The sequence below is a fragment of the Thyridium curvatum genome (assembly GCF_004353045.1).
Source record: "Thyridium curvatum strain D216 chromosome Unknown NODE_25_length_444008_cov_73.864110, whole genome shotgun sequence".
Lineage (NCBI taxonomy): Eukaryota > Fungi > Ascomycota > Sordariomycetes > Thyridiales > Thyridiaceae > Thyridium > Thyridium curvatum.
Window position 1 is genome coordinate 133901 of NW_022156780.1, and position 20035 is coordinate 153935.

At 58.5% G+C, this 20035-nt stretch overlaps 7 protein-coding genes across 7 annotated transcripts; 4 read left to right on the forward strand and 3 right to left on the reverse strand.

Moving 5' to 3' along the window:
• Positions 1 to 1573: 1573 nt before the first annotated feature.
• On the forward strand, positions 1574 to 2895 carry E0L32_004968 (uncharacterized protein; the record flags this gene model as incomplete). Its single annotated transcript, XM_031139437.1, has 3 exons — positions 1574 to 1667; positions 1790 to 2377; positions 2441 to 2895. 3 exons carry the CDS (start codon positions 1574 to 1576, stop codon positions 2893 to 2895), a joined length of 1137 nt encoding a protein of 378 aa, XP_030996570.1.
• A 389-nt stretch (positions 2896 to 3284) lies between these two features.
• E0L32_004969 (uncharacterized protein) lies at positions 3285 to 5046 on the reverse strand (the record flags this gene model as incomplete). Its single annotated transcript, XM_031139438.1, has 5 exons — positions 3285 to 3506; positions 3611 to 3948; positions 4041 to 4098; positions 4521 to 4943; positions 5008 to 5046. The coding sequence occupies 5 exons, from the start codon at positions 5044 to 5046 to the stop codon at positions 3285 to 3287; spliced, it is 1080 nt and encodes a 359-aa protein (XP_030996571.1).
• A 2019-nt stretch (positions 5047 to 7065) lies between these two features.
• Positions 7066 to 8531, reverse strand: E0L32_004970 (uncharacterized protein; the record flags this gene model as incomplete). Its single annotated transcript, XM_031139439.1, has 2 exons — positions 7066 to 8320; positions 8401 to 8531. 2 exons carry the CDS (start codon positions 8529 to 8531, stop codon positions 7066 to 7068), a joined length of 1386 nt encoding a protein of 461 aa, XP_030996572.1.
• Positions 8532 to 8831: 300 nt separating this feature from the next.
• Positions 8832 to 10160, forward strand: E0L32_004971 (uncharacterized protein; the record flags this gene model as incomplete). Its single annotated transcript, XM_031139440.1, has 2 exons — positions 8832 to 8977; positions 9200 to 10160. 2 exons carry the CDS (start codon positions 8832 to 8834, stop codon positions 10158 to 10160), a joined length of 1107 nt encoding a protein of 368 aa, XP_030996573.1.
• Positions 10161 to 11782: 1622 nt separating this feature from the next.
• E0L32_004972 (uncharacterized protein) lies at positions 11783 to 14448 on the forward strand (the record flags this gene model as incomplete). Its single annotated transcript, XM_031139441.1, has 2 exons — positions 11783 to 14034; positions 14121 to 14448. The coding sequence occupies 2 exons, from the start codon at positions 11783 to 11785 to the stop codon at positions 14446 to 14448; spliced, it is 2580 nt and encodes an 859-aa protein (XP_030996574.1).
• A 1497-nt stretch (positions 14449 to 15945) lies between these two features.
• On the forward strand, positions 15946 to 18452 carry E0L32_004973 (uncharacterized protein; the record flags this gene model as incomplete). The annotated part of the gene is made up of 2 exons (XM_031139442.1): positions 15946 to 16901; positions 17018 to 18452. The coding sequence occupies 2 exons, from the start codon at positions 15946 to 15948 to the stop codon at positions 18450 to 18452; spliced, it is 2391 nt and encodes a 796-aa protein (XP_030996575.1).
• A 605-nt stretch (positions 18453 to 19057) lies between these two features.
• On the reverse strand, positions 19058 to 20006 carry E0L32_004974 (uncharacterized protein; the record flags this gene model as incomplete). Its single annotated transcript, XM_031139443.1, has 4 exons — positions 19058 to 19103; positions 19207 to 19374; positions 19629 to 19653; positions 19835 to 20006. 4 exons carry the CDS (start codon positions 20004 to 20006, stop codon positions 19058 to 19060), a joined length of 411 nt encoding a protein of 136 aa, XP_030996576.1.
• Between the last annotated feature and the right edge of the window lie 29 nt (positions 20007 to 20035).

Consider the following 20035-nt stretch of genomic DNA (forward strand, 5'->3'; position numbering starts at 1 on the left):
GGTACAAGTAACTAGCTGTAGTACTGTAGTGCCATCCATCCTCCCCTTTCTTCCGCAGCCCACTCAGTCTCGCGACCAAAGCACCATCGAGACGCCTGTTGAGTCCACTAGAGCGTCGCTGCATGTGCCAAATGCCCACCGCGCGCACTCTCAGATCCGCACCCGCACCCGCTCGTGCCACTTCCAGCGCGCACCCAGACACAGCCACGCCATGCTGCTGGGGACCGCCCCTGGCCTGTTGCCAATTTTGGGCGGCCCGCCCTGCGCTAGATCAGGCGGTTGACGTATGCTGCAATTTGCATCCCCCAGGTCTGGACTTTCACTCACAGTCACAGACATGTGCAGATCCCTATCTAGATCTATCTACCTATCTCAATGGCATACAAAGCCAATACCGAGAATAGAACAGAAAAGAGGACTCGGAACAGTCTCGCGATTTCACTATTGACATCCATGCACAGATTGCCCGCCTCGGTATGGCTGGACTACCTAGGTAGGTAATGTAACTACAAGTACCTAGCCAGACAAGCCAGACTTGCCAGGACACCATTACGATATGCCTTCCCTCCTGGGACCCACCCCGCAGCATTTCAGTTGCACCCGTACGGAGTACGCTGTGCGCAAGCACGCCCATACGAATCCGCTTGCCTTGACTAATCGCCCATTTGCAATCCACAGGGATGGATGAAAATTGGTCGAGATCTGGTTGGGCGGATCCTCTTTTTACGGGAGAGAGATCTTGGGAGTTGACACGCACGCGCGTGCTCTGCATGCCCTGACTAGCACTGCTAACTAGGGAGGGGCTCTTTGGAAGCGATGGCGCGGAATCCCAAGATCGTTGCCAGACCTGACCAATTCCATCATTCCGCGCCGCAGATGCAGGCAGGTAATACAGTAGGTAGGTGAAGTACAGGCGAAGCAGAGAGTTGTGTCTGCGGCGGTTTGCAGCAAACATGCATGCACGTCCAGCACGTCTAACAGTAGTGAAGTACTTGTCCGTACAGTCAAGCTGGTCCGGTTTGGGATAGATCCTCGGCAAGCCGTTGCACTTCTGCCCCCTCCTGGCTGGTCTTGCTCTTTTGCGTGTAAGGGCCAGCTATGCCCCTTATCTTTATCGGGCTTGGCTCCCTGGAACAAAGCGCCCGCACCCCCCCAGATCTGTGGAGACGTAAGCAATGCTTGGAGAAGGTACATGCGACAGTGTGACACAAACGTGTGCTGACAAGTACACCGACCAGAGCTCGCGCTTTTTGGCTGAGCTGTCCTCTTGTCTGGCGCCTGTTAGCCCAAGAGACCCTTACATTCAAAGGTAGCCAGCACTCCAGCAGCACTCACAAGCGGATTATCGAGCGTCGAACTCGAGATTCTTTCTTGCGAACAGGTACCACCAGACTTGCAGGCATCCTCAATTGACCTCCGACGGGCATGCGGTAGCAGAGACCACATTTGCTGCTGTCCGGCTACACGCAGCGGAAGTGCCTGCACTTGCACGCGCACACGCACCAAAGCGAATCTTCACACCTCGAGAGTTCTCCCGAACAGAAAGAACCCTGACGAGCCCCCCTCGCCCACGATGAACGGCTACGACAGCTATGAGAAGCAGCACATGGACGAGGACGCCTTTGGCGCCAAGGCGGGAAGCATAGTCAGCGCCTTTGACGCATTCCGTGAGTAACTAGCACCACCCTCTCTCGTCCATCCGTCGCCCGCCCGCAAGCCCTTCTATTCTATATTGCCTTTCCCTCCGCAAACTAACCTCCGGGAACTCACACGCCCCCCGACGAAACAGCCAAGGCGAAGCCCCAATACGTCACCCACACCTCGGGCGGCGGCAAGTGGACCGTCGCCATGGCGCTCCTCTCGGCCGTCCTGCTCTGGTCCGAGCTGGGCCGGTGGTGGCGCGGCGCCGAGGCGCACACCTTCGCCGTCGAGAAGGGCGTCAGCCGCTCCATGCAGATCAACCTCGACGTCGTCGTGCGCATGCGCTGCGCCGACCTGCACGTCAACGTCCAGGACGCCGCCGGGGACCGCATCCTCGCCGCCACCATGCTGCAGCGCGACCCCACGGCCTGGCACCAGTGGGTCGACGGCGCGGGCATCCACCGCCTCGGCCGCGACAAGCAGGGGCGGCTGCTCACCGGCGAGGGGTTCCAGGCCGCCGCCGGGCACGAAGAGGGCTTCGGCGAGGAGCACATCCACGACATCGTCGCCCTCGGCCGCAAGCGGGCCCGCTGGGGCAAGACGCCGCGCGTCCGGGGCGAGCCCGACAGCTGCCGCATCTTTGGCAGCCTGGACCTGAACAAGGTCCAGGGCGATTTCCACATCACCGCCAGGGGCCACGGCTACATGGAGTTTGGCGAACATCTGGACCACAGCGGTATGTTTCTCGTCATTGCTCTCTCTAGGCTGGGGAGCTTAAATACTGACTGCCCGATTCTAGCGTTCAACTTCTCCCACATCATCTCCGAGCTCTCCTTCGGGGCATTCTACCCTTCCCTCGTCAACCCTCTCGACAGCACCGTCAACACCGCCTCCTCCAACTTTTACAAGTTCCAGTACTTCATGTCGGTCGTCCCGACCGTCTACAAGCACGGGTCCAACCCGCTCTTTACCAACCAGTATGCCGTGACCGAGTCCAGCGCTGCCATCTCCGAGCGGACCATCCCGGGCATCTTCTTCAAGTACGACATCGAGCCCATCCTGCTCAACGTCGAGGAGACGCGCGACGGGCTGCTCGTCTTCCTCATCAAGATTATCAACATCATCTCGGGCGCGCTTGTCGCTGGGCACTGGGGCTTCACAATGACCGACTGGCTGAAGGAGGTCCTCGGCCGGAGGAGGAGGCAAGGCACCACCGAGGGCATGCTGGGAAAGAAGCCGGGCTACGAGGAGTAGATAGAACGAGTGTACAACCACGGCCAAAACGAGCATAGGTGGATACGGGGGACGAGTATAACTATCTGAGGTTGATGCGTGCTTGCAATATACCAATCTGGGTTAGAAGAGAAATAAGAGAAATAAATCAAGAGACGACAACATTCCCATCTGGTTAGAAGAGAAATAAATGAAGAGATGACAACATCCCCAGACTGTGTTAGAAGAGAAATAAATGAATCAAGAGATGACAACATTCCCAGACTGTGTTAGAAGAGAAATAAATCAATGAAGAGATGACAACATTCCCAGACTGTGTTGGAAGAGAAATAAATGAATGAAAGAGATGGCAACATTCCCAGACTGTCGCCTAGGCCAATCTCGAGCCAGTGATAGTATGAATTGGCTGATCAGGCCCTGAGCTTCTGCATCCACAAGTCGAGGTTCTCGATCTCGCGACCCTCGCCGGACTCACCCCGATTGATAGTCGCGTAGTAGAAGGGCTCAGCAGAAGCAGCAGCTTCCTCGCGGTTCAACTCCCCTTTCTTCTCGGCCTCCCAGTCGTGGAACTGGGCGATGAGAGCGTCCAGGGCCTTGGAGATGTCCCGGACAGACTCGGGGACGGAATACTCCTGGTAGGGAATAGGGGGTCAGCAACTTTGGTCCACTCATCTCATGGGCTGCCGGGCGGGGCGGGGGCGGGCTATGATGGGATATATATATATACATCTCGTACCTCCTGCTGGTGGTTGTCGACGGCCCGGCGCCGCTGGTCCCTGAAGATGACGGTGCCGTTGGCGCACAGGGCCGCCAGCACGACGAAGTAGTGCTGCCAGGCCCTGCGCAGGTCGCCGCCCGGCTGCGCGCGCAGGGCGGCGAGGCCCGCGACGACGCGCGCCTGCAGGTCGCAGCCGGTCTGCAGCGTGAGCACGGCGTCGAGCTGGTACAGCACCATGCGCGGCATCGAGGCCTTCCCCCGCAGGGGGTAGCCCTGGTCGTCGACGACGCCGCTGCGGGCCAGGACCTCCTCGTCCGTGGTGGACGGGTCGAGCGAGGCCGAGCCGGTCTTGTGTGCTGGATGGAAAAGTAAGCAAGCAGCAGAGGTTAATATGGGTATTCATAGATAAACAACTGGGGATTTAGCAAAAGATGCAGCAACAACATACCAGCACAGAACATGAGTGCGGCACAGTCCGGGAAGAGGCTGGCGTAGGCCAAGGTTTTCTGGATGGCATTGTCAGTTTGAGAGAAGAAAGAGGGAAGGGAAGTGTTATGAGGGAGGAAGGAAGTGTCCCCCTTAGACGCCGCAGCAACACTCCAATGTTTTTTTATCCACTGATGTTGTAGATACAGGGATTTATTACAGGGAATACCTGCCTAAGAGGGCAACAACTGCACGTGATGTGTTGCTGCGGCGTCTAAAGGGATAAAGGAGGAAGGAAGTATAGGAGAGGAGAAGTATAAGGGAGGAAGGAAGTGTAAGAGGTAAGAGAGGGAGAAAGAGAGAGAGAGGGGGGGGGAGGAAGGAGGGGAAGAGAGAAAGAGAGAAAGAGAGAAAGAGAGGAAGAGAGAAGGGGGGGGGGGGGGGGGGGGGGGGAGAGGGGGGGGGAGGATAGAGGGAGAAGCCGGTAAGTGAACGCACGTACATCATTCGCCTGGGCAAGGGCAGCCACAGCGCTGATTGCCCCTCCCTGCCTGCTCGCCCACGCGAGAGCATTGTCTCTGATGTGCTTGTCAAAGCGCTTGCCAGCATCGACAACATCCTGAGCGGCATAGGGAGGCAGCTCGATGGTCTTGCTCTCGCCCGCAGGCGAAGTCCACGAGCGCGAGAGGACATCGCCCTCGGCAGGCTCGAAAGCCGCCACGGGGAGCTGGAGCGACGGGACGCCTTCAAGGACGCTGATGCCAATGTTGGCGACCGATCCGCCGGTCGCAACATGGTAGCCCGGGATGAGGGCAAGCCGGGCGCTCTGGTCCAGGTCAAGGACCTCCTTGGACACGGGCTTGAAGCGCTGGGTGCCGAGGAGCCCACCGGCTCTGAAGAGCGGCCCAGGGGCGGTTGAGAGGGCCTGTTACATGGCAAAAGGTCAGTCGACATCCGAGAGGTGTGTCTGTTGGGGTGGATTGAATCACCTGGACACCGGCCGTGTTGACGTCTGAGGATTGCTTCATGATGACTTGAGGGAACTAAGCTGAGGGAACTAAGCTGACTTGGATGTTTTGCAAAGGTCTTTGAGAGATGTTTCGAAGAATGTGAATGATGATGGAAACAGATCAGAGTCGAACATCGGGGGGAATCGAGGGCCTTTTTATACACGAGAGGGAGGGGGGAAGACCTTCAGACCCTCGGGCAACTCGTCGGGCAACTCGTCAAGCAACTCCTCAACTACCTCACTCACATCTGTCGCTTCGTGTTGGAGCGAAGACACCGGAGCCACTCCACCAAGAACAGAAAGAGTCAACCCTCCGACGAGGGTGCCATCATGCAGACCTCCCAATCCTCTCCACGGGCATGGGCGATCACGGGCTAAGAAGTTGGCACTCGCAAAGACAACGCATCTTGACCAATGGCACCGGCATGCGAAGGGGAGAAGGGGATCACCTTGATGACGCTGAGCCCAACTCGGACATGGCCAAGACGCAGAGTCCAATGGGGGCCCCTCCCTCCAGGCCTGTGTGCGTGGAGCAGATGGTGTGCATCCAGTGCATCCAGTGCATCCAGTGCATCCAGCAGTCAACATGTCATTTTCGAGGCCGGCCGAAGTCGTCCTCGATGCAAGTTGGGGGGGGGCAGGGGGGACAGCTCCCGCGTGAACGGTGCCGTCTCCACCCGGGGTGATGTGCAGCGGGAGGAAGACAGCGGGAAGACACCGGTCTCAGGCAAGTGGGCGGCACCAACCGGAACCAATGGGGTGTGTTGCCCGGCCCCGCAGCTGCGCCATCGAACGCGGAGCACGTTGGACAGGCGGGCGACTAATAAGCTTTGGCCCCTAGCTCGACTTGACGTCTTGCCACATGCACGAGGACCAGGAGGACCAGCAGGACCAGGGTGTACTTATGGAGCAACACCCCCCCCAACCGCCCAACCCGTATGCAACCACTACACTCGTGAGAAGCCTCAATTTTTCACCGGTTTCAATTCAGACTGTGGTTCGACATGCCATTGTTCGCACGCCAAGATTCCTCTGGTCCTGCATCCCTGTGAATCGAAGCCGGTGAATGCAGTCCAGCCATCACGCACCACCTCGCACCACCGCACTAGCCCCAATCAGGCACCCTCCTCCCTCCTCCCTCCTCGCATCCGAGAAAAAACGACAGAACGGCCACGATGTGCGCGAGATCGATGCGAGGGCCGCCCACAACACGTCCCCGAGGCATTTCTGCACGGCGATGGGATCCTACAACGTTCCCAGTTCGACTTCTTTTCATTTTGCAGACGACGACAAACTTCCCCCGTGAGAAACGACCGCATATTGGTCCTGTTTGCGTAACCGGGAATCTCAATTTTCGACAACCTGTACGCCCGGCAATCGAGGCATCACCAGGCCCAGTCTCCAGTCTCCAGTTCCCCCCTCCCCGCTGCGCTTGACCAGGCATCCTTGACTGCAATGCACCCGGGATGCGCACTATCACAGATTACTGCCACACGAGAAATTGAAAATTGTTGCGTAAGGATAACGCGGCACAGGACCAAAATGCGTGGTGGCCATGGCCGCAGGTCAGGTCTCGACTGAGATCAAGAACAAGGAAATCCGCAGCTTGCAGCTTGCTCCCCCCCTCCTCTTCTCCGACTATCACGCAGATCCGTGAGCCGACCTTCGCTTCTTTTCTCTTCTTCTGATGGAACATACATGTATGTCACCTCACTGGGGCCGGGAACGAGCACCCAATAGGTTCTTGTACTGTAGCGCCTGTCGATGACAGGTCATGCAGACGCTTGCTTGCCATTCTGACTGACTCGGCAATATATGACAACATGTGCAGGTAAGTCGTTGGGTTAGATGCCATCCGGGGCAACACGCAAGATGGCTGTTACTTGGTCCAATCGGCCTCGGCCGTTGTCTCGCCGTCACCCCCAACCGTCTTTCCCCTATCCCACTCTCGCTTCTTTCTTGACTCCGCAATCTATGTCCAACATGTGCAGGTAAGTCGTTAGGTAGATGCCATCCGGAGCAACACGCAAGATGGCTGTTACTTGGTCCAATCGGCCTCGGCCGTTGTCTCGCCGTCACCCCCAACCGTCTTTCCCCTATCCCACTCGCGCTTCTCTCCCTTCTTTGTCCACTGGAAGTCGCTCCAGTCCGCATCCGCAGCACTGCTCCCGAGGCCTCCTCCCTTTTCCCACTTCTTGATCTGGTCATCCGAGAAGCCTGCCTCGCGCAGCCGGTCCCCTCCCTGCTGCTTCCACTTCTGGCGATCCCTAAACGCCTCCACAGCGTCGTCCCAGTCGTCAGCTGCTGCCGGGTCTGCGTATGGCTGCACGTCCATCTTGGGGTCGTAGGAGGCCGAGAACCGGCGGTCGATACCCGACGAGCTCGACGCTGCCCCTCGGCCGCGCGGTATAGACGCTGCAGCAGCAGCAGGAGGGGGGGCGGGCCCAATGATGTCCTCCAACGGGTCTGAATCGTCGTCCTGCTTGCCTTGCTTTCCGAGCCTGCTGTGTGATTGTGATGCGTGTTTACCCTTGTTGTTGTTGTTGTTGTTGTTGTTGATGTCTGACGTGCGTCTTGCATCTCTCCTCTCGCGTCGGGCATCGGCGTCGAGGCCGGCAGCAGGAGGTTGCTGCAACGGCGACCTCTCACGACGACGATCTCTCCTCTGCCTCGCACTGGGCGAACGTGACCGCTCTCTGCGCCTCCGGCGGCTCCGCCTGTGTGTGTGTTCTTCCTCTTCTTCTTCTTCTTCTTCTTCTCCCTCATCTGACGTGTCGTGCCGCCTCTTGCGACGCTCGCGCGACCTGTCCTTGTGATCCTCCTCTCTGCGCCTCTCCCTGCGGTCGCCCCGGGACGACCTGCAGGGGGGCGACCGGCTCCTGTCTCGGTCTCTCCGATGTGACCTGGACGAGGACGAGGGGCCGTCCTCTCTGGACGACTTGTCGCCCTTCTCTCTTGACCTGGACGAGGACGAGGGGCCGTCCTCTCTGGACGACTTGTCGCCGCCCTTCTCTCTTCGTTCTGCATCCTTGACATCCCCAGCGGCCTGGTCCCTCTCGCGGCGCGGTTTACGGCCCGAGAGGATGGCGGCGATGTCGCCGAGTTGCCGCTGGCGGACGTCCTTGGGTTCTGGTCTGTGTTTCCTCCTCTTCTTGTCTTCGGCTTCGGCCAGCTCCTGTAGCCTTGCCTGCGACTCGGCGGCCTCTTTGGCCAGCAGCGCCTCGTTGTGGTTCTTGGTCTCTTTGATGATGTGTCGGAGGAACCGCGTGTTGGGCTTGCTCTTGTTGGCAGGTCTTTTGGTGGTTGGGGAAAAAAATCAACTGTTAGCAAAGTATAGGGTAGGTAGTATAGTGTCTGCAAGTTTCCGGCATACCTCGACGGGGATTTGTAGCCCTCGAGGCCCAGCGCAGAGTACTTCAAGGAGCAGTCCCTGGCTTCGCTGGCCAGGACCTCGGCCACATAGTCGTCTGTAAGGATGTCGTCGTCGTTCTTCTTGGAAGCCATTGCTCGCCACCAAAAGTATACACCTGGCTGGACAAATAGCACTGCTGTAGCTGCTTCCCAAAAACAAAACAAAAGAACAAAAAAGAACAAGCAAGCAAGTTAAAAGAGATCGCGGTCAGAGCCGACACTGCAGGGGGAAGAAATGCATGGGCGAGTTACTGGTTCTGGCTATGTGCCCTTTGCCGGAGGGCAAGCCATCCAACTTTTTGGGGGGCATCGACAGCGGGCGAGCTTATCGATAACAGGGTACACAGGGGGATGCCAGCACTGAGTGACGCAGTGATCAGTGACTCGATCAGCATGGATGTCCGTGCTGTGTTCTGGTGGGACACCAGTGATAAGACAGTGGACGCTAGCCTGGTTTCGGCTCAAGTAAACATCCATGGATGGGCGCCTGTTGACCCATCTCCATCTCGTGAACATCACAAGACAGATTCGATCCAAAGGTGTGTAGTGTTGCCCATTCACATTGCTGTTTGTCCGAGCTGAAACTAAGCTACCTGCAAGACTATAGACCAACCCCGGCAGCCCCCGTGCGGCTGATCATCACCACCAAACGCGCGGCACAGGGCTTCGAGACAAGCTTCAAAGGGGTGTCGTGGTGCCCATTCACATTGCTACAAGATTCTTTGTTCGCCCCTGAAACTAAGCTATCTGCAAGACTATAGACCAACCCCGGCAGCCCCCGTGCGGCTTATCATCACCACCAACACGGGGCACGCCTCGAGACTGTCAACAACAGTGCACAACATGGATCGCCGTCGGGTCGAGGAGGTTCTCCGCAAGCTGGACGACTTGCAGGAGGGGGGAGGGCAAGAGATATCCATCCTCAAGATCAGCGAGCCGATATCCAGCGCGATGGGCCAGGACGCCGCCAACAACACGGCGGCGGCCCCCCGCACGTCGGACGCCTCCAGCTCGTCCATGGACGCGGGCCCGACGCCGGCGAGCCTCGAGGCGGACCTGGCGCACTACAGGGAGCTGTTCGCCAAGCTGCGCTTCTCCTACGTCGAGCAGGTCACCAAGGAGAAGTTCATCCGGGCCATCGTGGGCGACCCGCCGCTCATCGTCACGCCGCAGGACACCGTCGCCCTCGAGACGCAGAACCGCACGGCCAAGTCGCAGCTCAAGGCGCTCAAGGCGGAGGTCGCCGACGCGGTGGCGGAGCTGGAGCGCAAGGGCCGCGAGCTCAGCCGGCGGTACGAGGGCGTCCGCGCCGAGGCGGCGGCCCTGCGCGCGCTGCCGGACAAGATCGCGGGGCTGGAGGAGCGCATCGCGGCCCTGCGGCGGGCGGGGGACCCGGGGGCAGGAGACAACCCGCTGCTGGCCCTACCGCTGTCGCGCACGCTGCAGCTCGTCGACGAGCGCAGGGCCGAGCGGCACGAGCTCGACCGGCAGCTGCAGCAGCTGCGGTCGCAGGCGCCCCGCAGGCACAAGGAGGCGGAGCGCCTGCAGGCCGAGCTGGGGGCGCTCGAGGCGCGGCGGCAGAACACGGCGGCGGCGGCGGGCGAGGCGCGGCGGCGCAAGGAGGCGGCGCTCGGCGGGGTGCAGGACGACCTCGAGGAGCGGGGGCGGTGGTACCGGGGCGGGGAGGCGGCTCTGAAGCAGATGCTCGATCTCGAGGGTTGATGGTCAGTCAGGGTCAGGGTCAGGGAGTTTGGTTCACTTGGGGCGGACGGGGTAGTAGGCGTTGGTGGGCAGGGCAGGGCAGGGCAGTTCAAGGATATCCGGCGGGCGACTTGGTGGAATGGGGGGCTTTATGGGACTCGGGAGGCGTTGATTGGTTTTTTTGAGGGCTACCTACCTATTATACCACAACATTTGTACATTGAATTGCAATGATTTCTCTTCTCCATGCGCGATGAATACAATACCAGAGTGTTGCTGCGAAGGATGGCTGGCGAGCAGGACAGAACAAGTGCTCCAACCAAACCATCGACCTTGCTTGGTACCACCAACACTAGCGTGCGTGCAGGTGCTGTAAGCCGCCGCACCTGGCAGTCATATCACCATGGTAAGACGGCAAGGAGACAACATCTGAACTTTGCTCTCCTTCCCTCTCTTTTTGTACAAAAACACGGAAAGGCACATCGAGGGCATCATTATCGCATGCCAAAGAATGATGTATTTTGTGTCACCAACACGAGTAAGTGCGACAGAGACTGACTTGATCGCGACGTCCGGTATGGCGGGCCCGTTTAACCTTCAAACACAGAGTGTGTGGAAGACCCAAGGAAGCTGAGCCGTGCTGCAGCTTCTCAATTGTCCAAGTGAAACCCGCCGGGCACGCTGTCTAGGTACGTATGTGATATAGCCGAAATCAGAAATCAGTACAGACATGCCTCATGACGAGCCCATGGGACGCAAAAAGTCGGTAACGCGAGCAGCAGCAGGGCATCATCCATGATCAATTGATCTCATCCCTGGCGGGGCCCTACCTACTGTAGTTCAATCCTGGTCAGGCGATGGATGGCGACAAGTAGCAGGCCGCTAGCCAAGTGCTGTGATAATGCGCGGGGGAAGCCCCGTTCCGGTGGAACCAGCTGCGTCGGTGGAGGCAGCCACCGTCGTTTAGGTCACTTTACCACTCTCGAGTCAACCATGCTTTCTCGCTTTCTTGCATTCTCAGCGTGTGTCTCGTCCCGTGGAGGACATACCTAGCGTACGGCATAGCGCCCTTTCCAGTCAGCCAGACTCCAGTCCACAACCTTGGAAGCCCCGTCCCATCCTTACCTGTCGTTCGTAGTAGCCACAGCGAAGCGGCCGCGCGTGAGCCCAGGTATTAGCGTCCCAGACACCACTACGGCGCACCACCACTTTCCGTCCTGCTCCAACCACCAAACACAAACAGCCCCTCGTCCTTTCTCGGTATTGCTGCTGCTCTGGGGTTGTTTGATTTATATCTTCTCAGACTGTCCGACCGTCCTCGACCTGGCCCTCTTCTTTCTCCCCATAGTTCTGATCTTCTCTCTTCTTGGTCCCCGCGCTGCGATTCTTCTTTGGACGAAACATCTTCTTTGCCCTTCTTCCCGTCGTTCCGACTCGCTTTGTTCCCCAAAGACTCGGGAGACCTGGGCTGGATGCTGGCCTAGATGGTCGCCGTCGTTGTGGTGCGATAGCCTGTTGAACCAAGGCCTGGCCGTGACGAGACGTCGGTCGTCGGTCGTCTGGCGCCGCTGTGCCCTTCCCATTGATCCTCTTCTGATCCAGACTATTGGGCGCAGTCCCACTGACACAGCATATCCGACACTATGCGGCCTCCGCGGATGGCCATCCTTGCCCTCTTCTTCGCCGCTTCCCTCTTCCTCCTCTGCCGCGCAGTCACCTCGTACCGCCGGCCCGACCCCGTCGTCGCTCCTGTGGCCTCGTCCAAGTCCCGACTACAGTCCTTCTTCTCCTTCACAGCGCCCTTCACACTCTTCCCGCCCAACGCGGCCATCTCGCTCACAGATGATAACAGCACCTTCTTCCCTGCGAGGCCCGCCGCCTTTGGCCCCCCGCTGCCGTCTCACGGGCTGAGTGGGCAGCTGTGGATCGGCAGCGGGTTCGGCGATGACAACCTGCAAGACGGCGAGGCGTCGGGCGAGCTGGGCTGTAACGACATCCCCGGCTGGGAGGCTGGCACCAGCACCAACTTGGCGCTCAAGACGACGACCCACGCCATCAATACCCACAGCAAGGCCGTGGCAGACCTGGCCAAGGCCCAGAATAGCAAACGTGACGTGGACGGCATGACCAGAGTTCTTGTTGACAAGGGCGATCACTACGAGTTAGAGCCTCGATCCAAAGCCAAGCCTGTCGACGACGGCACGGACGATTACCTGCACCAAGGCCTACGAAAGCCCGAGATCTCGCTCCGGGAGACGACTTCGGGGCCGACCAGCCATGCCGACATCCAGTCCATCCAAGAAACCGCCGAGATCACCGGAAAGGTCGTCCTGCTGAGGCGAGGCGGCTGCGGCTTCCTGGAGAAGGTCAAGTGGGCACAGCGACGCGGCGCCGTCGGCGTCATCGTGGGAGACAGACACAAGGGCGGGCCCCTCATCCAGATGTTTGCTAGGGGCGACACGTCCAATGTCACGATCCCGGCGGTGTTCACTGCCTACACGACAGCTCATCTGCTCTCGTCCCTCATGCAGCCCGGAAGCTTCATCGAGGACATCATCGACGATAATGGCAACGCCGCACTCAAGGTGCAACAGTTGGACAAGCCCAGAAAGAACAAGATGGTCAAGCAAGCAGGCGCGCCGACAACCACGCGACCTGGAGCCAAAGTCATCACAGCAACGCCCAAGCCCAGATCTCGGCACACCAAGAAGGAGGCTGCCGTGGGCAGCAGAGCCGCCTCGTCCGGCCGCCACCCTGGCCTGATGTCGCGGCTATTCCATCGGGACGTTCGGTCCGATGCAGGGGCTGAGGAGAGTCGTCCGCCAAGCAGTGGACGTCTCGATTGGGTTCTGGTCGACGACTGGAGCGAGGAGAAAGACAAGGCCATTAGAACTGGGCTCGAGAAGGCCTCGGATAAAGGCTCCAAGTCCAAGGCTGGCAAGGCACCCTCTGGCACCGAGGATAGTTTCCAGATCGGTGTCCAGGACTGGCGTGATCCCGATCTGGTCAGTGCAGATAGGAGCACGCCAGGCGATGACGGAGGATCACCGGGTTCAATAATCACGAAAGGCACTACTGGCAAAGCCGACAATGCCCCCAAGCAGAGTGGGAAGCAAATTAAGGATAACATCGGCCCCAAGGGCGGGAGCATCACTCCAGGCAGCGGCGAGTACACAGAGGGCAGGCAGACACCCGAGTCCCCGGCGGCGGGCGATTCGAGAGCGGCCGCTCCGGGTGGCCTTATGTCCAAGATCTTTGGCGATGATGACGGCGCCGACTTTTCTCCTACCGAGCCTCAGATGAACCCTACCACCACTCCGATTGTGCCGGAGCCTGATCTCGGAGATGTTCCCCATGAAGGGCTCTGGGTCACCATCACTCCGACGAGCAGCGCCAGCCCCTTCTTCGACACCCTCCTGGTGCTGGTCATCAGCCCCCTCATCACTCTCAGTGTGGTGTATGCGCTGCTCATCGTGAGGGCGAGAATCCGCAGGCGGCGTTGGCGTGCGCCCAAGTCTGTCGTCGAACGCCTGCCTGTCCGCACCTACCACACCATCGCTCCCTCGCCGAGTCTTTCGCCCCGAGCTCCCTCTCCCAACACGTCCTCCCCGACCACTCCGCTCCTCCAAGGCAGCAGCACGCCTCGCCCCCGGCCTCGCTCTAGGACAACTACCGGTATCCCCGAGGCCGACCTGCTGACGGTAGACGCGGCCCTGCAAAGGCCTAGGTCGCCAGCCCGGGCCGACGGCGAGCCTGGCTCGTCTCACATCTCGAGCGAGTGGAAGAAGTACATGGCGAGACAGTCGGAATGCGTCGTCTGTCTGGAAGAGTATGTCGATGGAGTCAGCCAGGTCATGAGTCTACCGTGTGGCCATGAATTCCACGCGGATTGCATGTGAGTCTTTTCTATCATCTCCTCTCCTCTCCTCTCCTCTCCTCTTTTCCATCACGGATTTTGGTTACTGACCTACCATACCACAGCACGCCTTGGTTGACTACTAGGAGAAGGACCTGCCCGATCTGCAAGGGCGATGTCGTGAGGTCGCTCGCTCGAGGGGGCGCCTCGAGTCCGAGATATGAGCCGTACCAGGACGACAGCGACGACGAAATCTCGCGCATGCCGTCCCGCGCGGCGCATCTCGCCGACGTCAGTGCGGACATCGACATCGAGCAAGGCATCTTGTCTCCCTCGCCGCAGAGGATTAGGCGTCCTCCGCGGCCGGAAGGCTTGTTCAACATCTTGCCCGGCGGGATAGGCCCGAGCCCCGGCCGGTCGAGCTGGAGCACTCCTCATGACCGGATCCGTTGATTCGACTTTGCTCGGCTTCGGCGGTGTTCGCCATGCACGACGTGTGTTGCGGTGGGGGGGAGTAATGGGGAGGGGCGACACACCACATTGTCGTCGTGGACAATGCTTTATATCACGGGTTTACTTTGTTTGTTTTATTGGTGCCAGGAGCATTTTATGGACCGGATCATGGCGCGCGCCTGCAACACACTGCTCACACAGTTCTCATTGATACCTTTTTCTTCTTCTTCTCATTTCCTGCCTTTGCTCTGACCGACCTTGATCATGTCGGGGCAACCGGGTATCTCCGGTAATTCTATTTATTTTATTGTTTTTTCGTCTAGCTAGTAGGCGTAGATATTGTGTCAGGGGACAACGCAGAGAAGGGGGGGGGGGGGGGGGGGGGGGGGGGGGGGGGGGTGGGGGGGGTGATATATACCCGGCCTCTTGCTCCTCGGTGGGGGAGGAGGAGGTTGTTTGGAATAGAAGTTGGGCCCGTCTGGGCTTTATTTTCTTAGAGACTGTGCTGATGATGCTGGATGCTGGATGCATTTGCGTGAAATGATGACTGCTCGATCTTGTGCATGTTTTGATCTGCCAGGATCCTGCAGCCCAGAGGTCACTCCTCGACATCAATGATACGAGGGGGAGTTGCGCTCTTTCTTCCTTTGCAGATGGATGTTGAACCTGCTTTGCATGCCTCCCCCATTCGGATCATCAACACAACCAGGCAGGCAGGTGGGTAGGTAGGCAGGCAGGAACGCCTGCTGTTTCTGCTTCCATTTGGACTGCTGCCGTTAAATAACTCCTGCTAATCCCAACATCTTTCTCTTCTTTCTCAACCCGAGGCATCTAAGCCCTCGCGCAGTCTTCCTTTTGAGGTTCAATCTGTTCTGTCTCCATCCTCGCTTTTGTTGCTCTCATTCCAGCTTCACCAAAACAGAACCAAGTGCTGTTTGAGTTCTTGGACGCGCCAACGTACCCTCATTTAGTGCTGTTCAGCGTACCCTCATTTACTGCTGTTCAGCGTACCCTCATTTACTGCTGTTCAGCGTACCCTCATTTACTGCTGTCGGACTTTCCTGTGTGCGCCAGCGCACCCTCATTCACTGCTGTTCTCCCCGTCACAGGCGACGACTTCAGTGAACTTCGGCGCCCATTAGGGGGCATTCCATTGGTGTGGGGCTCACTACGGCAGGTGTGTCCAATTAAGCTCATTCCGCGCTTGTCATCACGATACGCGACGGGCATCGCGCTCACCTTGGCATACACTGATGCGAACGGCAGGAAGGGGCTAATTCTCATCATCTGTCTCACTATAGGGCTCTTCGATTGCTGGATTACCACCAGTCGCTGGGACTGGGCATCGAGCGCTGACCTCTCCAGCTCACGACAACGGCTCACCCTCGCGAGACCGAAGTTGCGAAGAGCTCGTGCATCATGCGCAAACCTCTTGCGCATCACGACTAATCGTCTTTTTCTTTCACCTATCTTGTCTCCTGCCATAGAATCTTCAAAATGAGCACCCCGAGGTTCTTGACGCCCGCCAGGGTGGTGATGCTGGCACTGCTGGAGCTTTATGTTGCCGAGGCCGTGCCGAGTTACGCGTTCCTCAACGTGTGCTCCTTTCTGGCGGCCGAACTCATCGAGAGCGGTCCGTCCGATCCCGGCATGTCCGGGAGGAGCTGGTCCAAGGCACAGCGGACCGTCCGGACTATCGTGTCCATACAGGATTTCGAGGCGCTTCTCCTCCCGCACATGTCGGCCATCGGCCTGCCGGGGCGGCGCCTCTGGGATGTCTTCCTGAAGCGCCTCTGGGATCTCAATTCGCTCCACAAGATGCAAGAGTTTTTCGAGTACATCCCCGTCATGTTGGCTCTGACCAGAGAAGAGAAGCGCCGCATGGCCGAAGCCGGCCAGGACATACCGCCCGAGGAGACGATCCGCTTCACGGCCAACTCGCCGTGCGGCAAGTTCATTCGGCGGTGTTACCTCGAATTCTTCCGGCTGCGCTTCCACGACGTGGGCCATCTCTGGAAGGAATTCGTCAGGTACAGACAGCCGACGGTGGCGTATGTCTCCAAGAGATACCACGATTTGCCGGCTCTGAGTTTTGATTCAGTACTACAAGAGGGCCAGCACGAGTGGCTCGATCGAACTGGCGATGTAGCTAGTGTCGTGTATGGTGACGTACTTGTTGACCCGCAAGCTGCGCAGCTACCCGTCTCCGCGGAAGATGCTGAAAAGCTGCTCGAGTTTCAAGTCGACCAGATGCAGAGTGGGTTCACCTACCTTGTCGTCTATCTGCAACGAGGTCGCAGGGGCATCAGTGCTGACTTTCCGGCTTGCAGAGTACAACACGCGTGTTCCTCCCCAGTTGAGGCGTCAATTCCACTTCCTTCTGAAGGATGTTTCTATGCTTCCGAGTCTGTCACACTATCTGAGGTACCTACTCTCGTTCTCCCTTTGCGCCCGTGAGTGGATCGTGCTTGCTGATGCTTTATAGCTACCTCGAGGCATGGAGATCGGGCGATTACACGACCGCCTTCGACTGCCTCCATCGCTATTTTGACTACACCATGACAAATAGGGACCGCCTATTCTACCAATACGCCCTCTTGAACCTGGCGGTGCTCCAAGCCGACTTCGGCTGCTACAAAGATGCAGTCTCGGCCATGTTGGAGACGGTGTCGACGGCGAGAGAGAACCGAGACAACACATGCCTCAACTTTGCCCTGAACTGGCTCTTCCACTTTGGACAGGCGCATCCAGAGTTTGTCAGCGAGCTCGAGTCCAACAGCATGCTTGGCTCCAGGAAAGAAAGCCTGGCCTATATGAGGGTCAAGGCCAAGGAGACTGGCGCATGGGCTCTCTGGAGTAGCTCTCTGCTCAGTGAAGCCAAGATGGGCATGTCACATGGGGACAGTGTCGCAACTTGTGCCGAGTACATGGTCCGGAGCTCCCAAGTCATTGTGCGGCGGAACCTCAAGACCATCATGGGCCCGCAGCTCAACGTCTCCATTTCTTTATGGGATAGGCTTGGCTTGGCCTCCCTGTCACGCATGACGTGCGAAGTCTTCCTTCGATGTCACGCGCGCAACTCGACCTTTGAGGATGAGCTCAAAGTCATGAGTCGCCTTTCCTCGTTGCTGGCTGGGAGGGGGAAGTACGACGAGGCCATGGAAAAGCTGGAGAGCATCGACAAGAACTCACTGCGGACATGGAAGTCGAGTCAGTTCTGGCGCAAATACCGTGGGTTCTTGAAGCTGCGGAGAGATCTGCACCGCAACGACCTAGACGGCGCCGAACACTTGCTGTCCCAGCTCCTGCAATGCCAAAAAGACGAACCTCACTCCGACATGTCGTTCATTATCGACGCCCTGCACGTCGAGTTCCTCGAGCGTCGGGGAGATTTCCAAGCTGCGTTTGCTAAGGTCGAGCGGCTACTGGAAAGCATCAGCGACACGGATCATGATATCATGCTACGTATGAGGTTATTTCTCGTCAAGGCTCACCTCTACAGCAAAGCCGGACGCCCGCAACGAGGCTTCGCGCTCTCCATGCGCGCCGCCCGTCTGGCCTGGCGCGCCAGGTCCATGCCCCTGCTGTGGCAGGCGATCGGGGCCGTGGCCAACGTGCTGATATCCCTCGGCGAGTTTGAGGCCGCGGCCCAGATGCTGCTGCCCGTCATCCCGCGCGCCATAGAGTGCGACGGCTCGTACACGGTCGGCGAGCTGTACTCGCTCCTGGCGGACGCTTACGTGGGCTGCGCCGGCGAGGAGGATGCCGCTGCCGCTGCCGCTGCCGGCTCGACGACGACGACGAGGCGGGCGGAGCTGAACAAGAAGGCGCACGCGACGCTCGAGAGGGCCTCGCTCTGCTTCACGGCTGTCGAGGACGTGGAGAAGCAGTGCGAGATGCTGGCGAAGCAGGCGGCGGTCATGGCGGCGCTCAGGGACAAGGCGTCGGCCAAGGTCTACCTCGACCAGTACCGTGTCTTGAGGAAGGTACCGGGAGGGGTCTGACGAGAGCCGAAGGGCCCCTTACGTGGCCGGCTGTTATGGTTGGTTCTGGAGCTGGGAGCAGTATGACGGGTCATGTCATGCCTTGGGTGTGTGGCGGGTGGTGGGGATGTTGTAGGGTCTCGGAACTCTCTTTTGTAGCTGGCTTGGGGGTTTGCCTTTGAACATACATGACTTAATGGGAAAGGCCATGCATGGCACAAGAGGCGACGGGCTTGGCAGGGTGTTTCTCCTCGCAGAAGAATCTCGAGCGGCGAGAGGGTCAGGACGAAGCGTTCCCCTCGTTGCTAAACCCAGATAATGTACGTACGAGGCAACGTTTCTGTAAATCAATGGTACTACTAGTGGCCTTTCGGCTCCTTGAAGACACATTTGCCCTTCTCCAGAGGGAACACGTAACTTGTTTTTGAAATGGTTTGATTGATTGATGGTGAGACTCAAGGAAACATGTACCATGTTGACCAGGCCTTCTTCACCTGCTTGTCCAACCGCCTCTACAACCCCCCTGCCCCAGTTTGTTCCACGGCAACCACAGCTTCGTAGATCAACTAACTAATAGCTCAAAAGAAAGAACCAACTTATGACCGGTCCATTAGTGTTCTGCCGGCTTAGGTGGTCTTGTCCTTGTTGTGGTAGTTGACCTTGTCGTTCCAGCTGTTGTTTTTTTGTCTCGTTGTTAGTCACAGAAAGACAGGGAAGCAAAAAACCAAGTCTCTTGTCTGTAGAGTTCTTGGGGAGTAATAGCCAAAACACGTACAACAGGGTCTTGTCGCCGTCGCCCCACTGGTAGTTCTTGGTGCGGATGTTCTGGTAGGGGTACTCGACGCGCTCCTCCAGGGGGGGCATGTGGCTCCAGTGCTCCCAGTGCTCGTTCCACAGGTAGTAGGCGTTGATGGAGGCGGCGATGAGGGCGGGGATGGTGCCGCTGTGACGACTTTGTTAGCTTCCCTGGTCTTCCGAGTGCAAAAAAGTGTCGGGTCCTGCTGCTTCGGTCCTCCTGTGCCTGAGACTGCCAACAACATCTCGTCATGATGCTGTACATTCCACCTCTCCCGCAGAGTATTTCCTCTTCTCTCCCGGGTGCGGCCTTTCGGATGCTCGTTCGTGAATGCTCGGGAGGGGGGGGGGAGAGGAAATCGGGCTGGGGGGGCGCCGGCATGCATCGAAGGGTATACATACTAGATCGAGATCTTCTTCCACAAAGCTGTTCACCACGCATCATGTTAGCAACCGTTCGTGAGTGCTCGATGTGAACCCCAATGACTGGGACCCCAATGCTGGAAAAACACGCCACATTCAGGGGAGCTCCAAGCTAAGCTTCGCAGCAGCCATCCCAAATGGTCTTTCCTTTCCCGACTCGAAACGGACAGGCCCAAAAAACGTACCAGTGGTGCCGGCGGCGTGGTCCTTGACGGCCTTGCGCTCGCGGATGAAGGCGTTCTCGGTGCCGGAGCTGGCGGTGGCCGGGGAGCTCATGAGGCGGCGCTGGGCGGGGGCGCGAGCCGCCTGGCGGGCGAAGCGCGGCGCCGAGCGGAGGATCTGGCGAGCGTTGAACATCTTTTGAGAGCGGAGAGGAAACCTATAGA